Source organism: Lycorma delicatula, chromosome 2 (assembly GCF_047948215.1).
Source record: "Lycorma delicatula isolate Av1 chromosome 2, ASM4794821v1, whole genome shotgun sequence".
Classification (NCBI taxonomy): domain Eukaryota; kingdom Metazoa; phylum Arthropoda; class Insecta; order Hemiptera; family Fulgoridae; genus Lycorma; species Lycorma delicatula.
This window is the reverse complement of record NC_134456.1, coordinates 70,602,298-70,627,111: the sequence shown is the minus strand read 5'-3', so window position 1 is coordinate 70,627,111 and position 24,814 is coordinate 70,602,298. Positions and strand designations below refer to the sequence as shown.

Genomic DNA, 24,814 nt, shown 5'->3' with positions numbered 1-24,814 from the left:
CTAAACTTCAAAATTCATAAAAATGCATACACATATGCAGACACAGTTCAAATTAAGGACCTTCTCTTTATTTTTTTAAGTTTGTTAAACATAAATAATTCCTCTATAAACTAACAAAGAATTAGTGATTTTTTTTACAGCCAGAATTTGAATCAAACATAAATTATCTTAGTTTACTTCTAGAAAGCTTCTTGGTAGAATAAACTAATTCTTACATAATATAAGGTAATAATAAATAAAAGAAATTCAGTAACAATTAATAAAAACCGTTCAACTATCAATGATGTTAGTAACCATAGTTATTCTCGCTTCCTCTCTTCTAGTGATACAACTGAACTAAATGAAACAACTGATCTGAACTAAATAAAGCATATTTCTTTCTTTAAACTATATTTGCATGAATGAGTTAAAGCTCTTTACTTTATAAAATAAATAAAAACCAATACGATGAAACACAGATTTAAAGCATGACTGAATGTGATTTCCTAAACGTAATATTAAAATTCCCTTCTTTATTTTAATCAAACGATCCTTGGCTGAAGGAAAGCCCCACTTCATCCTATAATACTATACTAAACAATAGATGAAAATAATGCAAAATATCAGGCACAAAGCCAGAGAGATGATTTAATAAAATAATACATTTAAGTGTTAAACTCATTTAACATTATCATTGTAGCACTCCCATCTATACTTTTTTTAATGTTAATTCTCAAAAATCTTTGTTTTACACTTCACTTTTTAATATCATTACAATTAGATATGACACTTTTTTATATGAAATCTTAAAACAAAATTTACATATTGGGCATTTTTAGAGCCAGATATAGTAGTATAATTAATTTCAGTAGTACACAAGTAATTGACAAGTTGTATATAATTCAATAGCAGACATATCATTTTAGTTTTTAAAAAGATTTTTCCAAGACTTTCCTGATAAAAATGGTATCGTAATATCATACATAACAGCTAACATAATACTCAAGACAACACTGTTGAATAATGTGTTAAAGAGTAAAGATGAACAAAATCTTAAAAAAGAAATTGTGTTTACTTGTGTAAGTGCTTTTACTTGTACCAGCACAAGTAAAATCACTTATCCGATTGTCACAATGTTGACATAATAACTACTGCCTGTGTATGTTCAGAATGTGCACTGCAAACAAAAATAGAATTATAAGAACAGAGAAAAATATTAACTTCCTCTGTGAACTTTAATGATCATAACAGGATTATTTTATTTATTTTATGAAAGATGAGAAAATAAAAAAGAATATATTATAACCTCTAGCAATCTTGTTTTCATTTAATTTGATAATTTAATTAATAAAAGTATATTTGTTGAAAAATACTTAGTTTTTAATTTTACACAACTTAATTTTTTCCAAAATTAATAAAAACAAAAGCTTTAACTTTGTGAGCAGGCTGCAAAAAAAAATTATCATTTCTGAACTCATTAACAACTGCTACAATTAACAAGTGCATAAAAGATTGAATCATTAACCAAATAAAAACTCATTCATTACAAGGTCTGTTCAAAAAATAACCAAACGTTTTAATTACATGCTAATGAAGATATTTAGTGACAAACAGTTGGCAGCAATGTGTTCTGCATAACCTCCTCTGTAATCACATATTCTTGGATTGTTGATATCTTGTTTTATTGTTATTAAGACTGTAATGTGTTAGTAGCAACTTTTGTAAACTGTTATTTTGCAGGAGCAATGATACAACATAAAATTTGCATGAAACCAGGGAAATTTTCAGAGAAATGGTTTAACTTTTGAAACAAGCTTACAGAGATGATCTTCTGGGTTGTACGTAATTTTATGAATGGTTTTCACAATTTAAAAGTAGTCAATGGTCAACTGAAGATGACCCTTGACCAAGAAGGTCAAACTGCCAAATTGCCTTCAACTGACAACACCCACGTTCAGAAAATCAATGATCTTTTACATGCAAATTGCCAACTAACTGTCAGAGAAATTGCAGATGAGGTTAGTATCTCGACTGGATCATGCCATGACATTTTGACTGAAAAACTGAACATGCCATCAGTTACAGCAAAGATTGTTCCTTGTTTGATGACTGAACAGCAGTAAGAATATCGAGTAAATGTTTGTCGGCAAGTACTAGAACAAGCTGATGGCGATGAAACATTCATGCAAACAATCCTAACAGGAGACAAAAGCAGGTTTTATGGTTACAACATTGAAACAAACATTCAATTATCACAATGGATTAGCAAAGGGTCATCACGCCCCAAAAGAAAGCACGTCAGTCTCGATCCAATGTCAAAGTAATGCTCTCAGTCTTTTTCGATTTTAATGGAATTGTGCATTTTGAATGCCTCAAGGTGAGACAGTAAACCATGTGTACTATTAAGGCATTTCACAACGGTTATACAAAAAAAGCCCAGAGTTGTGGTGAGATAACTTCACCACAACAAGGTGTCTGTACACTCAGCTTTGTGCCAAAAATCAGAGATGACTGTCCTCCCTCAGCCACCCTACTTGCCAGAAATGGCTTCTTGCGATTTTTTCTTATTTCTAAAACTAAAATCAGTGATAAAAGAACACCATTTTGAGACTATTGATGACATTAAAACAAATTCATCACGGACCTTACGGTCATTTCAAATGAGCTATCCAGGACTACTTCGCAAAGTGGAAACACTGCTGTGAAATGTGTGTGAATAGGGAAGGGGATAAGGACCAACAATCTGTAAAATTAATAATAAAGATTAAAAAATAAAGTTCAGCTATTTTCTGAACAGACCTTGTACTTGGTACACCTCTGATCCTATAATAATATTTACAATAATGTTCTCTTTCTGTTAAATATTACATCTAATTCAACATCATTGAAATTATAAAAGTTTATAATACAGAATTCCAAATCATATTTGTTTATATTTAGAAAAATTGTTCTATTTAATTTCATAATTTTATTTACTTATCAAATATGTAAAAAATTAAGAGAATTCTGAATTTTCAAAAATAAGAAATGAATCAATATTTGTTTACATTTAGAAAAATTGTTCTATTTAATTTCATAATTTTATTTACTTATCAAATATGTAAAAAATTAAGAGAATTCTGAATTTTCAAAAATAAGAAATGAATCAATATTTATGTTGTAATAAGCAAGACTTCATTCTACATTTAATGCAATCTTATATTCTTTTAGCGTGTCAAATGGGAGGTGGCAGTTTTACAAAGTGACTATACATTTTTAAAAAAGTGCCAATAATATTTAATTTAGCATTTTATTTATTTTTTTACTATTTTAAACAGTTATTCAAAATTTTACTACATATTAAGAATAATTTAAATTCTTTAGAGAAAAAACCACAAAGGTTACTATGAATAAATAATTATCATTATCACAAGTAATGAAAATTTGGGAAAATGCCCATAAAAAACTATATTATAACAAGAAAAGTTTCTTATATTCTAATCGATATCTGATCAGTATTCATGACAAACAAACCTAAAAGTTGGGTGCTTTGGGTCTAGAGGAAGTTTGAGCTGTTTTGAGTATAGGAAGTCTGGATAATATTTAAAATCTTGAAAACACATAACAATTATTCGGCATAAATTTGAGATTTCCAGAACAGAATGCAAACATATTTACTAGTGAAATTATTGATTTTCATTTAACTTTGTAAAATGCAAATCGAGGTTGGTAGAAGTGAATTCTAAGTGATAGCGTTCGTTAAAAGGGTTCCGTGATTTTTCAAAAATTGTGGAAGTTATTGTTATACATTTTTTTGGTTTTGGACATAATGTATAATTAAACTGGATGAGGTAGAGGTATCATATAATTATTTTATTTTAGTTTAAAGCTGGTAAAAGCATGAGATATGTGACAGAGAGATAGGACTACTCTTGACATTTGGAGAAAACTACTACTTAGATCAATAAATTTTGTTAGGATTGACCTTGGAACCTCATACTGCCAATATTAGTATCAGAATGTACACTAGGTACTATAGTAGTCTGTTTAAACTGCAGCAATCATCAGTATATAAGAATGTATGGTTTGATAGTAGCATGGTAGTTATCTGATTGTATATATTGATTTTAGCAATTTAGAAAATAAATACAATGCTGCTGCAGCAGAGAATTAATAGTCATTTGGCTTGGATTGAAGAATTTGTCATCTTACCTTATCAGCTTTATTTCTGGTTTGCCGTATCTCTTATTCTTATCATAAAGTTGGTTACTTTAAGGACTATTTGTAGAATTTGATTACTGAAATCATTTATAATATTTACGATTGACATTGTTATTACTGTAATATTATTAAATGGTGCTGATTATAATTTTATCAATTACATTTAAAAAAGTATTATCATTTAGTGTTTTTACACACAATATTATAATATTTACTGTTTATAGCAATTGTTAAAATGTATTATAGCCTATTGTAGTAATAATTATTTGCTACTATTTTATCAAATCGAGTCTACTCTTATTCTTATTAGTAACAAATAACAGATAAAATATTTATATTTTCCTTTTTATAAATCATAATTTGGTAAAATTCTTAAAATTCATAAAGTAAATTTGTTATATAGAGCAGGAACTTAAAATACAATTTTAGTAATGGTAAAATCAGACGTGGAAGCTATAATTAAAGAGGAAATTGGAAAGTTAAACATTAATTCTATACCTAAAGAACAAAATAGAAAAACTGAAGAGCTAGCCATAGAAAAGGAGGATCTTAACCTTTTCCCATCATAATGATCCACGGTTGATTAGCGCTCCGCAAAAAAATGTTGGTATCTGATTGCTACCCTCTTGTGAAAAAATTTCAAAAAATTACAGTATATTAAAGAGATTTAACAGATTTTGACAAAAAAAACCGTTACGATTGGATATTTTTTTATGCCTGTAACAAAAAAAAATTGAAACAGTACAAAAATTACGATAATTTAATTGCAGAATTTTTTTTTTTTTTTTGCTTTGTGTTTATGAAACATAGTTTGCTGATTTAAAAAATAATACTTTCAAGCAAATTGGTTGAAAATTGGGCAAAATATGATGAAAAACCAGTGTCATAAATCACAGATTAGTAACATATAAGTGAAAGTAGATTCAGAAAACTACGTTTTATAAAAATTCCCACCACTCAAAAGGCTATTCAGATTGACAAAAAACCATTTTTACTGTATACTCTTAATCATTACGAATCGATATGTGTTACATGTTTACCAATACCATTTGTCAGAAAAGATATTTATAGACCTCAAGTAAAAGTGACGTATTTATGACCACAAATATCTTCTTTTTTTTTGTATGCCGTATATCATAATTTATTAAGTCTTTCATTACATCGATATGTTGCTAGTAAGATAAGCTATTTTTGTAAATAATAAATAAATTTGTAACCCTCATAGCAAGTATAATACAAAAGTCACAAACACACACAAGCACATTTCTGAGAAAAAAATGGTCATATTCTTTCTAGTCTAAATAAAACATTTTACATCGTATAAACGTCGTTAAAATTGTGTAATAAAACTGATTCCTTTGTGAATACAAAACAAAATAACCGACTTAGATGGCATATAAAATGATTTTGTAACAGCGTTTTAAAACTGACGCCGTACATAGCCAGTTTAATGGCTACATGATCTGAAAAGGTTAAGAGAACTGTTAGACATCAGGCAATATTGGAAACTGTCCAGTGACACAATAATACAAATTTTTACAGTGTTAGTCAACTCAGGGATCCGCTGTAGCTGATTGGTCAAGTGTTAGTCAACTAGAACAGGAGAATTTTTAGAATCTGCAGGATATTGATTGATATGTTTAACAATATTGTGTCAGTAGAAGTGCATAAAATGGACCTCAATTACATGAGACAGCTTGGCTCAGTGGTGAGGGAGATGAGTCCAATGCTAGTTTCCTTTGTTTCAAGGATTACTAAGACCAAGAGTTTTGGGCATAGTTTCAAATTGAAAGGGAGCAGAATCTACATGAATGAGAACTATGACTTGGAAACACAGAAGAGAAGAAAGACTTTGTTAGAAATTACAAAAACTATGCGCTCTGCTGGCCGGGATTCAAAATTGTGTTGAGATGAATTATTGGTTAATGGCAATTTTAGAATTGATTTGGGAACACAAAAGTATGGATGAAAGAGAGGATATGGATGGTCAGGAAGGTAAAAAATAAAAAAAAAAGAAGTAAATGAAAAGGTGGCAAGATCTTAAAAGAAGTGGTGTTGGCTGACTTTTTCCATTTAAGAACTGGTACAGAATTATCAATCAAGTCAAAGGATAATTAATAATGGGGAGTCAGAGTTACATGATTTGTGAATATCATAGCATACAATATACGTCGATCAAAAAGTAAACTTAACAATTTAGAATGTTTCTACAAAAATACAGTTTTTTTTTTGTTTGAAACTTTTATCGTGGATGGTGAGAATTTGGTAATGTTTAAAGAATAGATTAGATAATTATAATGTTTTATGTATACCTGCAATTAAAACATCCAACTTTGGTAGAGCAAGTGGCAGCTGTGTGTTTGGAATTAAAAAGGTAAAAAATATGTAAATAGTTTAAAATGAATTAAATTGGGTAATTATGATGTTATAAAAATAGCTTTCTTTAGCAGTGTTTCTCAACCTTTGGGCACGCCCCCTAGGGGAGCGTGATAACAATAAATGGGGGGCACGAGCATATCGAAAAGAAAATATTATTGTCAAAATTTATTAATTTACTGAAAGCAAAGCAAAATCCATTCTAACATAATAAATTACACATTTACACTGATATAATACACTTACAAACAGGATTGTATCAGTACTGCGCATGTATTTAATAATTAACTTATCAATCTGTGTGCTGTCTTAACATCATTATGTGTGCTGCCTTGCACAGCAAAGTTTTTCTAAGGAAGGTTTAATATTAGATATAGGCACTCTGAGTTCTTTTTCTATATTTAGCTGAGATTTATATTTTGTCTTCAAAGTAACTGCCGTAGAAAATCCGGTTTTGCAAGATGTTGAAAATGGTAATATATATATATAAAATGCTCTTGTTTTCAGTGCAGAAAACTCATCATCCACCCCTGACCAAAATTTAGAGTGATTTATTACTAATTGCCTTTCAATTTTCACCATTTTCCATGAAGTCTATGAAGATTTCTTCTTCGGCAACTGAGAGAGCCTTAAGGAGTATTTTGAAATATATCTCTAACCCACTCTTTGTCAGTAAGAAAGTACAAAATTCTTTGCCAGCATGGATAAATGATTTTCAATGGTTACAAAAACATGCTTTCACATATTCTTAAGGCTTGTATGTTTTAACACATTCATTCACATTTGCAAACATTTCTAAGTTTTTGCTTTAAATTTCTGCTTAAAAATTCCAATTTTCTACAAAAACCATTAACTTTTCACTCAAATTCAACATATGTGTATTTGCTCCTTGGAGTTGGAGATTCAAGATATTTAATTTCTCGAATATGTTGACCAAGTAGCTCAATTCCATCATAAACAAACCATCTTGAATTTGGAAGAGGTTTTCTTCCGTCCTCTAGGAAAATGCTGACTTCATCTCTTAATTCATACACGTTGCAAAAATTTCCCACATGATAACCATCTTGCCTCGCAATAAAAGAGTAACGCTGAATGTACAGTTCCTATATCTTTACAAAATGCAGAAAAGATTCTTGATTTCAGGGGGGTCTCATTTTTATATAATTTACTATGGTTATAATAGTCGGTTAGCACAATATTCAGACCAGGATTCATTTCTTTGGAAGCCAGAGCTTCTCTGCAGATCATGCAATGTGTCCAGACACAACGTGGAGATTTTTGTATCCCAAGTGCTTGTATACTTTGGAATCATGCAGATGTTGAATTAGCATCATTGGTGCATACTCTGACGCAATTTTTCCACTCTTTTGCTTCATTCTTTTTTTTTTGTTTGCCTCATTCACAAATCATTTGAGATAGCAAATAATGCAAGTGCTGTTGCACTGAGTTCTGCTGGTTTCCAGAAAAGTAGTTCTTCTATTGCTGACATGCAATCACAAAATTGAACATAGGAAATGAAATGAGCGTCTTTATTGCTATCTGTTACCTCATCAAATGGAATTGACTAACTTGTCATGCTACTTCCCGAACTTGACTGAGACTGGTTGGAATTGAACGAGATGCAGCATTTATACTAGTTTGCACAGATGTTTAAGACAAATCAGAACTTCTTGCAAAGCTGCAAAAATGTTTGATATGGTGCACGTAAGACAGAGAGCAATAGAGAAACATCAATTCTGGTTCTGTCAGTGCAGAGAATTGCTGTTGCCAAACATCAATAAATTTACTTATTCTTGATAGTATGTAATGAAGGTCGTAGCGTAGCTTTATCATCAAATACTCAAAATACATCATTATTGTACGACAGGGGAAGTGCAATGATTATGATTAAAAATTGGATCACAAATACTAAAAGCTTGAGAAAAGCTCTTCTATATTGTGCATGTGGATACCTATTTAAATTGTAATATATGGTACTCGGAATTTGAAAAGCTATACAATCTCTTTTTGGAGTATAAAAATGAGCAGTTTCTATTGATTGGGGGTTTTAATAGTTGACTGGGATTGGAACAAGTAATTTCGGAAGAAATACCAGTGAATTTTGAGAATCTGAACCCATCTAGAAATTCAAAAGATGAGATTTTAAATGGAAATGGCAATGAGCTGTTAAAAATGTTTGAGGAATGAATTCAGTTTAATAGTTTTAAATGGTCATTTTAGAGGAGATACCAGTGAGGAAATGACACTTATTGGATCACACAGTGCCTCAGTAATTGATCTCATGGTGGCAGATGTTGAACTATTGCTGAATATAGATAACTTTCAAATACATTAAATATTACATTCAATATTTCTAAGATCATTTGTCAATTACTGTAAAATGTCAATCATCAATAATGATCCTGGATAATATAACACCAATTCGCCCAAAATTAAAGAGTAAAAAGGAAAACAAAAAAGAATTCCAAAACAAAGTAAAAAAAAAAAAAGGTTAAACAAAGTATTTGGTCTGGAGATCCAGAGCATGATTCAAACTTATTAACAGATATATTAATAAATAATGGAGGTAGTCCAAAAGCTACAAATATGACAAATTTTAAACATTAATGGTTTTATATGGAGTGCCACAAACCACGGAAAAGAGTGTTTAGATTTCTCCGAAAATATAAAAGGACTAATTCAGAACACTTCAAGCACAAATATCTCAAATTTAATAAGATTTACCAATAACTGTGTGAAAAAAAGAGAAAAAGTATTGGGAGGAGGGAATACTTAAATTCAGAGAAGTGAATGAATTTGGAGAGTTTTTGAAGTTAGAACGCTGTTTTAAGCAGAAAATATTTGGTTCTACAAATTATATTACAGATCCGGAGTGGGTGCAGTAGTTTAGCAAACTTTTGAATCCAAATATTGTTTCTAGTAGAATAATTTACTGTGGGCTTTTATTCTTTGGTGAAACCTTTTATGGTCCCTTTCAATTAACAGACTTGCTCAGTATAATCAAAAGAAGCAAAAATAATAAGGTGCTTGGAGAAGATCGAATACCCTAAGAGTTTTTCAAGAATGCTCCCTCTGTTTTACTGAACAAATTGTTGGATAACTATAATAAAATATATGAAACTGTTAAAGTGCCTGAATGCTTTAAGACGTCAATAATATTCCCATTATATAAAAAAGTAGATCTAAGTAAGGTAGGTAAAAAAAAGTATTTCTTTTGGAAATACTATTGGAAAGTTACTCTTTAATATGTTAATAGATCAGCTTAAACTCTGGACAGAATGACAAGGCATATTGCAAGAATGCCAGGTCAGATTCAGAAGAGGTTATAATACAATAAATAATATACATAATTTAGTTAAAACTAAATGGCACCACAAACATTAACCGTAAACATCTTTTATTGACTTGTCTGCTATTTGACAGAGTGAATCAATATGCACTTTTTTATAAACCGTTTGAACTAGGAATGTCATCTAAAATGGCTAAACACCTAAAGGAAATGTATAGTGGAACACAAGCGACAACAATATGGAATTCTAATGGATTAACAGATAAGTTTGAAACAATAACAAGTCTACAGCAAGGTTGTTTGTTTAGTCCTTTCCTCTTTTTGTTATTGATCTGGAAATGGTTTTAGAAGGAAGTAGTTTATATACCAGGCATTTTAATAAAGCTGTTGACTGATGATGACATTGTCATGCTAGCTGAAGAGATATCTGATTTCAGAGAATAAGTGGATTCTCACTTTACTGCCAGAAGTGGAATTTACAGTTAAATCTTGGTAAATAAAAATTTATTGTTTTTCAGAAAGGGAGAACTAACAAAACATGAAAAGTGGTAATACGGTAAAGAACGAATAGAAGTTATAAACAGTTATATTACTGGAGGTAAATGTGATAACTGTGGGTGAAATGATTTTTTCAATTAATGTACACCTATACCAACAGATAGCAAGCTGTATGTTATAGCAATTCTAATAACTGAAATTGATCTAAATAGCTCACTAATTAACATTTAATAACAATAAACAGTTTCACATGCTCTAAATATTTTTGCCTCCAGCCCCTGTTAGGTATTGCTTCAAAGGATGAGATGAAATAAGAATTTTTAGTGTGTGAAAATGCCATGCCTGACCAGGCTTTGAACCTGGATACTCCAAGTACCTACCTCCATATAAACTCGTCAATAAGCACTGTATGCCACGCATCATTTCTGCATCTAATATCCTAGTAGTAGGTGACTAACACTAACATATATTACAAGCTGGCTCATAAAATCCTTAGATGATTAAGCTTTATGATACAAAATATTATTTTTTCCTGTTAATTGAAAGTAAAAAATTTTATGTATTAAATTGTTTAGGCGTTACTGCAAAAATAATACATGTTCTCATAACCCTGAACAATTCTTATGAAAAGGCTATGATTCAAATTAAAGTTAATGGAGTCCTTTCTGATGAAGCTACAAGCAACAAGAGGAGATTCTTTGGAACAAAGTTATAACTGGATTTCCTTTTGAGTTTGTTTATTAACAATACAGAAGATTTCTGATCTAAAGAACCTCAATATATTTACATTCTAATTTAATTGTATGTTATTGTTTTGATTACTTTTGTGAATGCAAAGACAGATGTTAAAAAAATTGAAAATCTTTGCTCAGCATGCTAAACTGAATTTTCTGGAAGTTCCAAAACTAAAGTTTTGTACTTGAAAAGTATACCAAAGAAACAAAAAAAGAAGTTATCTTAGGTAAGGATGACTCGTAGAATGCTTGTTTTTTAATTATTGTTCAATTCTAAAATTTTATCTTCTTTTTACAGAATATAAGTTAGGCAAAGGAAAAAAAATTGCAATCAGTGTTAATTAGATGTTTGTAAGACTTCTTACATTAACTAATGAACTAAAAAAAAAAAACAAATAAAAGATGGAATTGCTAAGAGAACCCTTTTTTACAGCAATGAAATTTGGGGGCATGTTATTGAAAATGTACAGTAAGTATTGTTTATAGTGACATATATATAATGCATGTTTATATTGTTTATTGTTTTGACATTGTTTATATAATGACATACTGAATATAGCGACCAAAAACTTGTCACTTGTTTGGTTTGGTATGCTGTTAATACCAGTAAGTATTGTTTATAGTGACATTGGATATAATGATAAGGTCGGATATAGTGACCAAAACCTTGTCTCTTGGTTGGTTTGGAATGCTGTTAATAGATAAAATACAGTATGTCTATTGTTTACAATTGTAGTGACATATTGATTATGACTTTATTTTTCCTACTGCAATGCAACATTTTACCTTTGTAATGACTAACAAAGTGACTCATCATAACGTAGTGCAGTAAATCTACATTGTAGCTACAGAAATTTCTTGAAGGTTCCTTTTTTCTTACATGTATACTGTAGTTATTTTTTTTAACTTCATGTACCAGATTATTATAAACTGAAGCAATCACATTCATTTGTTATTAATCTTTTGCTGTGAGCGTATCATATCAAGCAGATACAATGTTTTACTTTATGTATCCTGTGTAATTCATTAAATAGCAATTTAATTATGACTTCGCGAAAAACATTCACAATATAGGAAGACACACATTATTAAATTAGAGAATGGCAGAAATAATAAGGGCATCGCCAAAGAATTGGGCACAGTTCATTTGACAATATCAGTGAAATGGAAGAACCGTGAAAAAATTTGGAAACAAATTTGTGAAATCAAAAAAATTACGGCCTAGTCAACATAATGATGTAAAACAAAATAACAGACTTTTTGCAGAAATCGTAATTTTTTACAGTTTTTCTCTATCATGTTTTATCTACTGTATTTGTATTTATTTTTGCATAGTTTTGATTTGTTTAAATATTTTTGTGTAAATAGATTATTATTATTATTATTATTACTGTATTACAATACCCGTATAGATGGCTTATTAAAGCAGTACCACTAGGCTAACTAAACATCAGTTATTGTTAACTATTGGTTAAAATGACCTAAAATCATTGGTCCCTTGGAGGTCACTATAAACAATATTTACTGTATATTTAAATTATAATAAAAAGTTATTTAATTTTAATAAAAATACTTCTTTTTCGGTAATCAGAAAGTAATAAAAAACTGAACCATTTATTCTAATAGTGTGTTGAAATTTGCATTAAACTAAATCCAATTTTAAGTATGACAAAAGGCTGACAAAATGTGTTGCTGTAAATTAAAAGAAAAACATCACATACAGAGATTGATTGAATGTAATTGGTATTCTCAACTTGATAAAATGCTGAACAAGATAAATGAAAATTCTATTCTGGGAGAACTAACTTATTTACAAACCAACTGTTATTTACAAAGGAAATTCCACCCATCCTATTAATGTAGCTGAGTATCTGATAGATGATCTAGAATTAATGAGGACTTGTAAATACAGTTCTTTTCATAAACAACTGGTCAATGCTAATTTTGTGACAGTAAACTATTATACCATCAAACTACCTATCTCTACGGTAAAGATTTTTTCTCAAATTAGATTTTATAGCAAACATCAATTACCCCTGCCATAAAAATTGTTATATACCTAATGAGTTCTGCTCTATTTGTAATTTACGGTTATTGAAGATTTACTTCATAATGTTGTGTGTATTGTGTTATTAGAAACCATTCATGTTAATAATTTACTAATTTCTGAGCAATTAAGCTACTGAACTTTTATAACAAAAAACATAGTTTATTATTTGTCAGGAAATGAGATCATTTTAAATTTGTAAGTAGTACCTATTACTACTAAGTTATAGCATTCCTATTAGTAGTTATCTATTTGCTACCTGTAATTTGTCTGAACATATAGTATTAAGTAATTAAATTGGAAGTTTTTAATTTTTTTGCAGTTGCATTTAAGTCTTGAGTCTTGTAAGATTATTACAACATATGTTTTTGTCCAATATAATATTGTACGTGAAAATAATAACTATAAGACAAGGCAGTACATCTCCTTTGGCTGTTCTTTTCAGTTTAGTAGTAGGAATAAAAATATTTATTTTTGTGAATCTGTTTACAGATAAACCTTTTCTTCTATTGCTGTTCAGCTTGTTAAACAGAAGTGTTTATTTATTATTATTCATGTTATCTTATGTTAGAAAAAACTGTTCTGTTAAATATCTACAACTATTTTATAACAATACATTTTTCTTAAATATATTACTGTTTTTCAGTTTCTATACTGTTTTTCATCTACAAACTATAGGGCTCCATAATAAAAAAAATTGTACTTTCTTAGATATTTATTTTTAATGAATGATAGATTCATTTTAAATGAATATTACACGATTTTGTAACCTAAGAAAACTTAGTAATATAGAGGATGCCAAATCTGAAAACAGATTAGAGAATTTAAGGATTCAATTATGAAAAACAGATTGAAAATATTGAAACCATTTATTTTTTTATAAGCAATAAACAAAATATTTTACATTATAAAAACTGTAACTTTACTGCAGCGAAGGAGGCATTGAAGCAACGAAGGAAGTCAATGAATAGCAGTATGTCTTAGATCCCTTTTCTTAAAAACTCATTCTCTACAATTACCATTCTCTAAAATTTGAATCTGGTAATCATACAATAATAATAATAATTTTTTATTCAAAAAAATTGTTTCTTAATTTCAAAATTATACTACTGCCTTAATAGGATGTAAACCCAATACAGTTCAATTGTTGGCTCAGTCTCAGACTAAATTCTGAGTGTTATTACTGGGTCCTAAAGAATAATAAGGCATTGCCTGTTTAAAAAATCTGACCTCATTTTTTTCTCTGAATCCAGTCAAAACTCTTACCAAACATGTTTGTTTTTTGTTTCTCTCTGTGTCTGTGCATGTGTAGTTGTCTTAAAAAATACATTTATTATTACAGTGTAATTGACAGAAATCATTGAATGCCAACATCAAACGTCTAAATGTGCCCACAAATCATCATAATAGCTAATGATGACACTGTATAAAGTGATAGTTCTATAAATGTCATTCTTTGCTTGAAATTTTTGTTATGTGACTGGCATTTAATATTCTGCTTCAAATCTACTAAAGTAACTGGTCAGAAATATAATATTTATAGCAAATGCACTCTGTTTATAATTAAAAAAATAAATAAATAAAAACTATCACAAGTTAACATGCTGAGTCTTAACAAAAAGTACATTTAATTTTCTGAAAATACTCTCATTCAACACACTGATAGATGAAGCAATATCTCTTGCTTCCCTTCCTATATCATTTACTGAGAGGTCATTGCACCTTTTACTCACTTAGTGAGCACCTTATTTACTCACACAAATCATCTATAGACTGTCAACCTCTTTGTCTGTGTGCATTATCATCTTGTGAATTCACTGAAGTTTTTTATTATTGCAGAAATTGTTTTTATCCTTATATGTAAACTTTAACTTCAGCCATATGAAATACATACGTAAAAATAAAGTTTCCTTCTCTTATCAAATTCCCACAAACTTTAAGATTAATTTACATTTTATTGTTTTTAAAAACTGAATAATAAATTATAAATAAACAGCACGAAGGAGGTTCATTTAACCCTTTCTATGCTGCTTAGAACTTTGTACTCCACCACAATTATGTTTTCACCACATCAAGGTCAAAAAAATATTTACACATGCATGAACAAACATCTCTGAAAAACAAGTTTTTAGTTTATTCTTTAAAACAAATATAGGCCAATGTATATTTTCTGATAGAGCTGTAATATTCTACAATCTATTATTGCTTGAAGGGTTCGTCAATCACAAGAAATTTTAAACTTTAGTTATACATCCACTACTAACTTTCTCATTAATTTATTCCTACCCTTGAAAAATATTGCTTCTTTCATCTAAGGTAAAAATAACATTTCATTGTCTTTTATGTAGCTGCATAAAAAATAAATAAATTATTAATTCTATTATTAATGCTTAAATAGGTTCTCTTAAGAATCTCTTCAGTTTGTCCATTAGCCATCTACATATATATATATATATATATATATATATATATATACATGTTTAATGATTTAAGCACTGTTATTTATAGCTATCATTTTCATTAATTATTTAATCAATAATTTTTTTTGCAGATGTCATCTGAGTGAAAAAATAATGTAAATTGCAAGTTTAGAAAGATAACTGAAAGTTAAAAATTTGTCAATTAAATTTTTTAATGATGGGAGAAGTTCAAAAAGATTTGTGGATCATAATTTGATGAAGCAATTATGCAATAGTTTCAGCAAACAAGGAATTCAAATTCTCCAGTAAACAGTCCAGTAATAAAAATGAAAGCCTAATCTTGCAAAAAATGTATGGTTTCACATTTTTAAAGATTCTGATGATTGGCCAGAAATATTCAGGCAATGTCACATTAATTTATTTAGAAAAATAAATTGTGAAGCTAAGAATCAACAAATACCTGTTAAAAACTATGTGGGCTTGTAAATAAGTGATTGTTTTAACAGACGACATATTCAATTCTGATGAACCGCAGTATTTAATAAATTGTTCTAGATAAAACTTTAATATTTAAAGACAAAGAATGTGTCAATGGAAAAATGTCATAGGAATGAGTTAGACCATCCTAAGAAAAACTCCTTGTGATCCCCAGAAATTTTACACATGTAAGTATCAGACCAAACTATGATCTGTTCTGCCTAGTTCCTATTCAGGTGAGAGGAATCATCCCAAAGGAAGTGTCAGGAAGAGGACAACAATTAATTTACTGAAATACTTTCTTGAAATAAAGATTAGTTTATACAAAGTAAACTTAAGTCCAATATACTAAATATGTGACACAAAGAACTAACCTTGCTACAATAATACTTCATTATCAATGACTTGCTAGAAAATTTGGTAATTTCATAAAGTTGGAGACCATCTGTACTCAACTGACAACTAGCATATCTTTTAATTAATTCTGAATCTACAAACAATTATTCATGGCAAATTTAATTAATAAATGTTGAACAACTAAAAAAGTCAACAAAGCAAAAAATTGCCAAATACAGAAGTCTTAACCATACTTTGAACTCTTAAGAAGGGCAAAACTATAATGAACAGAACATTTTATCTTTGAAATTAAAAAGGACCTTTTGAATAAGAAATCGTGATGTACCTTTTCAAAGGCCTCCAGAAAGCTGACTTCAACTCCTGAACCTATAAAAGACAGTAAATCACTAAGATTAGTTACAGCATACCTTTTAATAGATATTTATGCTGGCAAGGCAAGATTAATACTTGTTAGGACTGAATAAACTAAAAGTACATATAAATTATTATGTTTTTCAAGACCTTTGATGCCACATTCAAAATCTGGCAACAGTTTGAAATCAAAAGAACTTTCACTTTTTTGAATACGGGAAAGCAAAGTTTTTTCTCACAGAATTCCACTACTTAAGTTACAGTTGTATAAAATCTATATTATCCAAGCAATAATTAATAATACGTACTATTATTTTTTTAATTTCAATTTAGTGATCTATTTATAGTAATTTTTGACTAAATTACTTTCACTGAAACATATTTTTCAACACACATCAACAAGGTTAAAAAAAATTTTTAACTTCGAAATAAGAATAAAAGTGACGCAAAATATAATTATAAAAATGGAAAAAAATAAAATAAACAAAAGAAAATTCATGTTTAATTTCTATAGAATAATCACTTGGTACATTATATTTCCTTCAAAGTGCTGTCATTTCCTTTGACAAATGTAGCTTGTTTTTGGAAGCATTGCAAGTCATTCTTCTTAGAAACTTTCATCTGCTTCATATACTGATGATGAAGCAGATTGTTGTCACCATCTTTGCATCATTTTCTTTTTAGAGTAAATTTCAAGTGAAGAAACAAGCTGGTTTCAAGTTGGGAGAATATGTGGCTACTTGAGAAATTTTACTTTGCCATGCAAAGTGCTGCTTGACTGGAATGGGCTTATGTGTGGCTACATTTTTTTGGAACAATGTACTTTTAAACAATGGATTTTCAGATAATTATTATGAAAAATTAACTGAACATATATAGATACCAACAACCTACTGGTATTCCAACTTCTTCTGACAGTATCGGTTTACAGATTTCATCACTTTGAAAATGCTAAATGGTTTGTCATTAGTTGTGAAAAATGAGAACCTACTGTTTATGACCTTCAACCGCAGCACTAACATGACTCATGGAAGTGGTTATGTGCCATTCACAAACATGTTTTTTTCAAACTTGTGATTTTTTTTAAGTTATTTATCTTATGAATGGATATTTTCATTAATTTTTTTTAATTTACTAATATTTTCATACAGTTTACATTCCACCTCAAAAGAAGGCCAAAATAATTGGAATAATTTAATTTCTGTTTTTCTTAATATTATCATTATCATCTACGTAAACCCTCTGTCTATTCAAGGATATTGCTCTCTGTTAAACTAGAGCAATTTTTTTGCAAAGCAACTAATTCTTTTAGTATCTTTGAGACCTGATTCTAAAGTTTACAAGTTTGACTGACCCCCTTCATCAAACAGATGCTGAAGATGAGAATAATCACCATACATAAAACTGTTAAATATAAATATAGTCAAAATATACGAAATATATACAAAAATAGTAAAAATCACAGGACAAAACTGCAAGTTAGAAAGCTTACTAGAAAAGCTTAATTAAAAAAAAAATTATATATATATATATATATTTATATATAATGGTTTGGTCACTCAATTATGAATACACTGAAATTTCAGTTTCTTAAAAAAACCCACAACCTGTGAAATCTGCTTACTGGGTTTAGGAAAATGTGCTGCTATTGTTGCTAAAGTCAAATTCAATTGTAAAACATGAGAAGAGATGATTTTACCTAGACAGTTGAAGGTTACTAACCCAGCATTGGTTGAATTTTGTAAGTATTTGGTTATAGCCAACTGACCACCAAGCTACAGCAGCTGAACAGACTAGACAAAATACAGTATATGAGACTTAGATTTTGTAGTGTTGTTGCACCAGATGGCCAACAAAGCATACCATATGATAATCAAACCACAATAAAATTACCTACTGCACTAACTAATAATGAACAGACTGAATAACAGTGAAATTGCATTAATTCATCAGTGACTTAATTCACTTAATAAAGTTGTGAACAGATTGCAAGAAAAAATCCAAAACCCCTAAGAATTGTACAAACTGTTGAACAGTAAATAGCGTAAATGCTCTGATGTTCCTAAAAGAATGTTTAAAAGACAGTGTCAATTATATGCCCAGAGGAAATATTATAAAAGTAATAGACAATATGAACACTGATTAATTAGTAATGTGTGGCAAATAATTTGCAATCACAACTAAAGAATAGAAGAAAGTTTAAAATAAAGACATAGTAATATTAAGTATAATAATATACTTTTTATAGAGAGTGTCTCAAGAAGAAACTGTCAGGACATATTCTACTGGTGAAAATAATGAAAAAAGTAGATGTAAACATAGATCTGGAAACGCTTTGTTTCTGAGTTGCTAAGAGAAAAATTTCACCCGGATTTCAGCTCTTCTGATAAAAAGAAGCCCTACTGTAATTTTTGGGAACCAAATTAAGAAGTAAAGTTGGTGGTTTCTAACGTAATTTGAGCTGGGAAATAAGGTAAACCAGGTCCCAGAACTATAACTCCAGTCGCTTTTAAGATATCAAATCTAAAAAACCAAAATTTGGTGTCAAAAAACAATTTTTTTTAGGTATGTAGTACAATAGCTTTGTTAAATGACTAATAAATGTGGAAGATTTAGCAACAAAACTTATAGAGAATTTAATTCTGAGAAAATTAATGTAAATACAGCCAATAAAAAATAAATACAAACTTTTAAAAATCGGCTTTCTATTGAAGCAAAACAGATGAAAAATAAACAGAAAATTGTATTATTTTTTTGTACCTAATAAACATTCTTGTATCAGCATTTATGAATGAAAGGGTCATTTTCAACGTATTTGTTTTCTGTTCAATGCCAATGAAATCATCATGTTAAGGATGAGAGTCATGTGATTAAGCATATTCAGTGTAGCCCAGGCACTAGTACAAGGCGAATTTCATGTCACATTGGTTTGTCAAAAAACAGTGTGATGCAACCTATAGAAAGAAAATATTTTTATCCTTTCACCTGCAAAAGGTTCAAAATTTGCAGGTGTGGATGTGTGTAGGGAAGTGGGTGGGTGGCTGTGGGTGTGTGTATGATATTGAACTAGACATCAGGTATCAGAATTCTATTTAATGATGACCATGCTTACAACTTTAAGGTTAGTTATAATGTATGCATCATGAAACAACACTTTCCTGTAAAGGACACAAAAAGCAGGATTTCCACAACACAGAACCCAAAAAAAAGAGGGTTGATCTTGTACTAGGTACACATGGTTTAAACAAAGAAATTTCTCATCTGCAAACAAGGGAACATAATTTAGTTAAAAATCTTTTTAAAAACCTGAAAAATTTTGTCATAGTAAACATTTCTTTGACACTGCTGATGCTTATATTAAAACTTTTTGTCTTATTTCTTCATTTAAATTCAGAAGAAAGACATGTTTACACTTATCTTCAAGCAAGGAAGTAAAATAAATAAATATATATTTATATATACATTTTTTATTTACTTGACTTCAAGTCAAGTAAATACAGAATTTATAAAAGTTTAGAAAATGAGATAGGGAGGTAGGTAAACGCTGTAATGCATTTTAAAATTATTAGAAAGAATAAATTATCCATAAAATTAAATAAATACTAATCAATCACCAATAAAAATTTTCAAACAGAAGAAAACACTAGTCTTAAAATTCAGTCACTACAGAAGCTTTATAAGTGTTCAGAAAGTAAATATAATAAAACCAAAGACCAAAGATTTTATTTATCATTTATAATAAAAAAGTACAAAATTCAATTCACATGCATGATTATACATATATGCATAAATGAATTTACCTTGCCTGGCTAAAGTCTGAAGAGCATTTATAGGGTCTTGCATGTTTTGGCCAGTAGCACCACCAGGATTCATACCTCCAGATGCCTTCTTAGAATCTAAAATAGTAATTACATAATAAATAACATTATTTTAACATAAATTATAAAAATTACAATAACATTTTTAACATTACGTGAAATTTATTTTTGGTAAAATAGATATATTAACTGTTATGATTAGGCAGTACTGGTATATTTATTGCCTGCACAGCAAACAAATTTTCATTGTGAAATAAAAGTTTAAAAAAAACCAAATGCTAATAAGGATCACAAGTTTCGTCTAAGCGACAAAAAATTTCTTTTTGACAAATTAATAACTACCTCAGATTTTCTGAAGAAGTCAACAGAAGAATAACAAGCTCAAATCCAGATATTTTTATAATTTTCACTTTCACTTTAAAACAGTACGTACTCAAATTGATTTTTTAGAACAACTTTGTATGACTTTACAATTTTTAATAAATGTTTGTTTGAATACATGTTTTGATTAAAATAAGACAGTGTCTCAGTAAGACATATGTCTTGTTAACAGTAGGAAATGTTTCACTGACATAGAGATCAAGAGTTTTCTACAATCTATTTTTCTAATTAGAAATTTTTCTCATTCAAATACCATTGGCTTGAGAAAAAGGTGATTGTTTTTAGAAACCAATGCTATTGATTTATTCTTATTTCTATTAGAAATAAATTATTTTTCAGTTATTAACATGGATAATGTAAAAACAGAGGACATGTTTTTAGATTATTTTTGGCTTCAGCATCCAGGAAGTTATGAATAACTGCTTAGCAATTAGTATATTTATAATAATATAATGCCATAAGATCTTTCATTTGAAACAAACTTAAAAAAAATAATAGACGCACATATTTTACAAAAGACTGTACTGAACTCAAATGTATGTAAAATTTCAAATTTTTAGCTTGGGTAAACAAGCTTTAGGCTTACAAGTTTTGTTAAGCAGACTAAAAAGGAATATATGAAACCAAAAAATTTAAAGAATCATTAAGAAATATGTCAGAAAAAAAATGACAGGCAGTATAACAAATGAAAGAATAGAAGACAACAAAGAAAATTTAGCCATAATGAATGCAATAAAACATTCAAAATCCTATGGAAATATAATAAAATTATTTAAGGTGAAAAAATTAAGAAGATACAGTGATGAGAAGTTGTAAAAAAAGAAGGAAGTATAAAAACAAAGATTTAGAGATAAATATCTTTTTTCTGTAAGTATCTAGTCTAAGTATCTCCCTAGTCTGTAGAAATAACTAAAATAAAAATGGAAACTAAAATGATAAAGATAGATAATAAATTGAAAATAGTTTAAGTATATGACAAAGGAAAAGTTTCATATAAGAAATGGATGTTTTGCACACAGTACTAATTAAAACTATTTTAATTTAAAATCATAACAAACTCACTCATCTCTCTGACATGAAGAATAAGACGAGCCACAAAACCCAAATATTCCTCCTGCAAAAATAATGACAGTAATTTTATTAATAAATAAATTAAAATTACACAATTTTAGTAAACTTAAATTATCATTAAGTATACATGCATCCTCATGAACGAGTGATAGTATGCAAGATCATACCCTAATTTTAGTTCAACAAAAAATTTAGTAACCTTGTTAACTCATGGGATCTTCAGAAAAAAATAACTCCCATGACATGTCACTACTAGTTCTGTGTGACCTTTATATTGGAATCAGAATTACATTGGATGACGTTATTACATAATCAAAATATGTCTCTAGTTTAGATTTAAAAAGAATAGTACTATAACTTCAATTATAATTGGAGCTCAAAAACAGTAGTAATAAAAGAAAAAAAATCAAATTATATTAAAATATTAATGAAGGTTAGTTTCTTTTAAATAGAATTATTTTCATAGTTTTACTCAATGTAAAGAACAGTGTTTAACAGAGCTCTACTATGTCCTAACAAAAACATGATCAGAATCACTGAATTGTTTAGGTGAAGGAGAGCTGAACAAGTTAATAATAAAAACAGCGAAGATACTATCATATCTTTTGCTTTAAGTACAAGTTACCACATTTTCCAATAAGATAAGGTTAGGTTTGAAACCAAATTGTGTTAATACAACTGCAGAACACCATACTGCAATCTGTACCTAAGTATCAATAACTAGTGAACTGAAATAAAAAACAGAAGGTTTATAATGAACTATAAAACATTATATTTTTAATTAATAATAATCAATATAATGCTTTTGACATTAAATTAGTAAAAATCAAAAAAAAAATCATTAAAATTAGAAATTAAGTCTTATGAATTGAACCATAAAACTGTGTTAAGATCATAATTATTGGAATCCAAAAATGATAATTACCTGCAAATTGCACTATTAAAAATATTTGAATATATGTAGTAAAGGCTGTAGTGAAATTAACCAAATGTATAGTGTAAAGATGGAACTTCTAACTGTTGTCATTTCATGCACTTAACTCACATTTTTATTTGACTATTGTATACATCAGTAGATTAGTAATGTTATTAAGCGGCTATTAAAACAATTAAAGTCTATATAATTTTATTCTATCATAGATATTGTATTATTTATTCTTATTAATATAAATAAGTAAATTTTAGGAAACATAAAATATGACAATCAATCTTCATTACATCATACTAATATAATGCTTATCAATTACTTTTATTATTACAATTATTATTATTGTTACTACTATCAAAATTTCAATAGCAAGCAAATCAATCATTGTAAGGGAAAATTTTCATTTATAGATATTTATAAAAAAAAGATCAAAAAAGCAGACAAAAAAATTATTACAAATTTATTAATGCAAGATTTGTATTTATAAGTGCACTTTCACATTAAAAAATCACTTGATAGCTCCGAAGGTCAAAAAAAAATTGGTACAGATTATGATTTTGTATAATGACGTCAAAATAAAATTAACAAATACATAAAAGAGGTCATATTAAAAGAAATAGTTTATAAAAATAACATCACATCTACATTTGTTAATCAATATACATTATAAATTAATAAAAAGAAATTAGATTTACTTCAGTATAAAACTGAATACACAATTACTGCATCATAATAACCTTACCATTAAAAAAAACATAAACCACACTAATAATAATGAAACAATAACTTAATGGATAAAAACACAATAATTTTCATGACACCACGATGTCTACAATATTAGATAAATTATACATAATAATTTAATCAATTATTTCCATTTCAAATGGGATAATAAAATCTATTACATGCATTTCTGCAACGTAAACAGTTCCTCTATAATTCAAAGTACATAAAAAGGAAATGTCATAATTATAAGTATTCATGTTCAATTTAATTTGAGTACTAAAATGATGACAAAAATTCATTACGTGAAATGTGAGCATTTGTAGCAAGCAGTTATCTGTGAAAACAACTACATTCATTTTAATAAAAATTGAGAGCCAGTGTAGGTGTTGACTTATTATTATGAGTAAGGTGTTACATGGAACAAAAGGTAAAATATACTAGAGGAAGTTCTTAAAGTTTGATTCATCTGCATACTGAAGGTAATAAGTTGAACTAATTTTCATGAACCTAAGGTTATAGCTCATCAAAAAACCAGAACTATACCACCAATGTCCAAAAAATATTTTTAACATTAAATACTTTTCAGATAATTCAATACATTTATCACAAACTGTAATCTGACAAATGTACTTCCAGAGAACGCAAACCTGCAAGAAGTATGAGAAAAACCAATTCACCCGTTAGGAAAATATTAAAAAACTGAAGACAAGATGAGGGTAAATTTTCCTTTTTTCCTTAAACCTTACTTTTACGAAACTGTGATAATCCTACAGCATATATTCAGTGATTAATCTATCCAGAGTACACTCTGGATAGATTAAAATCTAGTAACTAAAGTACTAAATTTAATGGCTGATGGAGGTGGGGTTTAATTTTATCACAAAGTCCTTTGAACATTAAATGACACAGCAATTGCCTTATCAGTCTTATTATCAAATCTTTGAGGTACAAATAATTATTAATCCACCTGTAATAACATTATGGCAAATGATATAAGGAATAACCAGATTTAAACTCTTTAAAGCACAATTTTAGTGGGAGTAATAAACGATTTTTATGAAAATTTAAAAGGAAATACAACACTGTTTATAAAAACTTCTTTATCATAACAGCTTGATTTCCTTTTTTTTTAGTTTCTTGTTATTATAAGACTACATTTATT

The 24,814-nt window shown here is 28.6% G+C and overlaps 1 protein-coding gene across 3 annotated transcripts in view; it reads right to left on the bottom strand.

The window, feature by feature from the left end:
* The window catches only part of MED15 (mediator complex subunit 15), a 68,817-nt gene that overhangs the window by 34,381 nt on the left and 9,622 nt on the right, over window positions 1-24,814 (bottom strand). Inside the window, exons 1-3 of one of the 3 annotated variants that reach the window (XM_075355535.1) lie at window positions 22,924-23,202; window positions 21,990-22,041; window positions 20,529-20,624 (exon numbers count right to left, since the gene is read on the bottom strand). In XM_075355535.1, coding sequence (XP_075211650.1) covers window positions 20,529-20,624; window positions 21,990-21,993 — 100 coding nt within the window. In that variant the 5' untranslated portion in view covers window positions 21,994-22,041; window positions 22,924-23,202. Of the gene's footprint in view, window positions 1-16,702; window positions 16,744-20,528; window positions 20,625-21,989; window positions 22,042-22,923; window positions 23,203-24,814 lie in introns of those variants that run through there. The other 2 variants (XM_075355534.1, XM_075355537.1) reach the window with 2 other exon arrangements.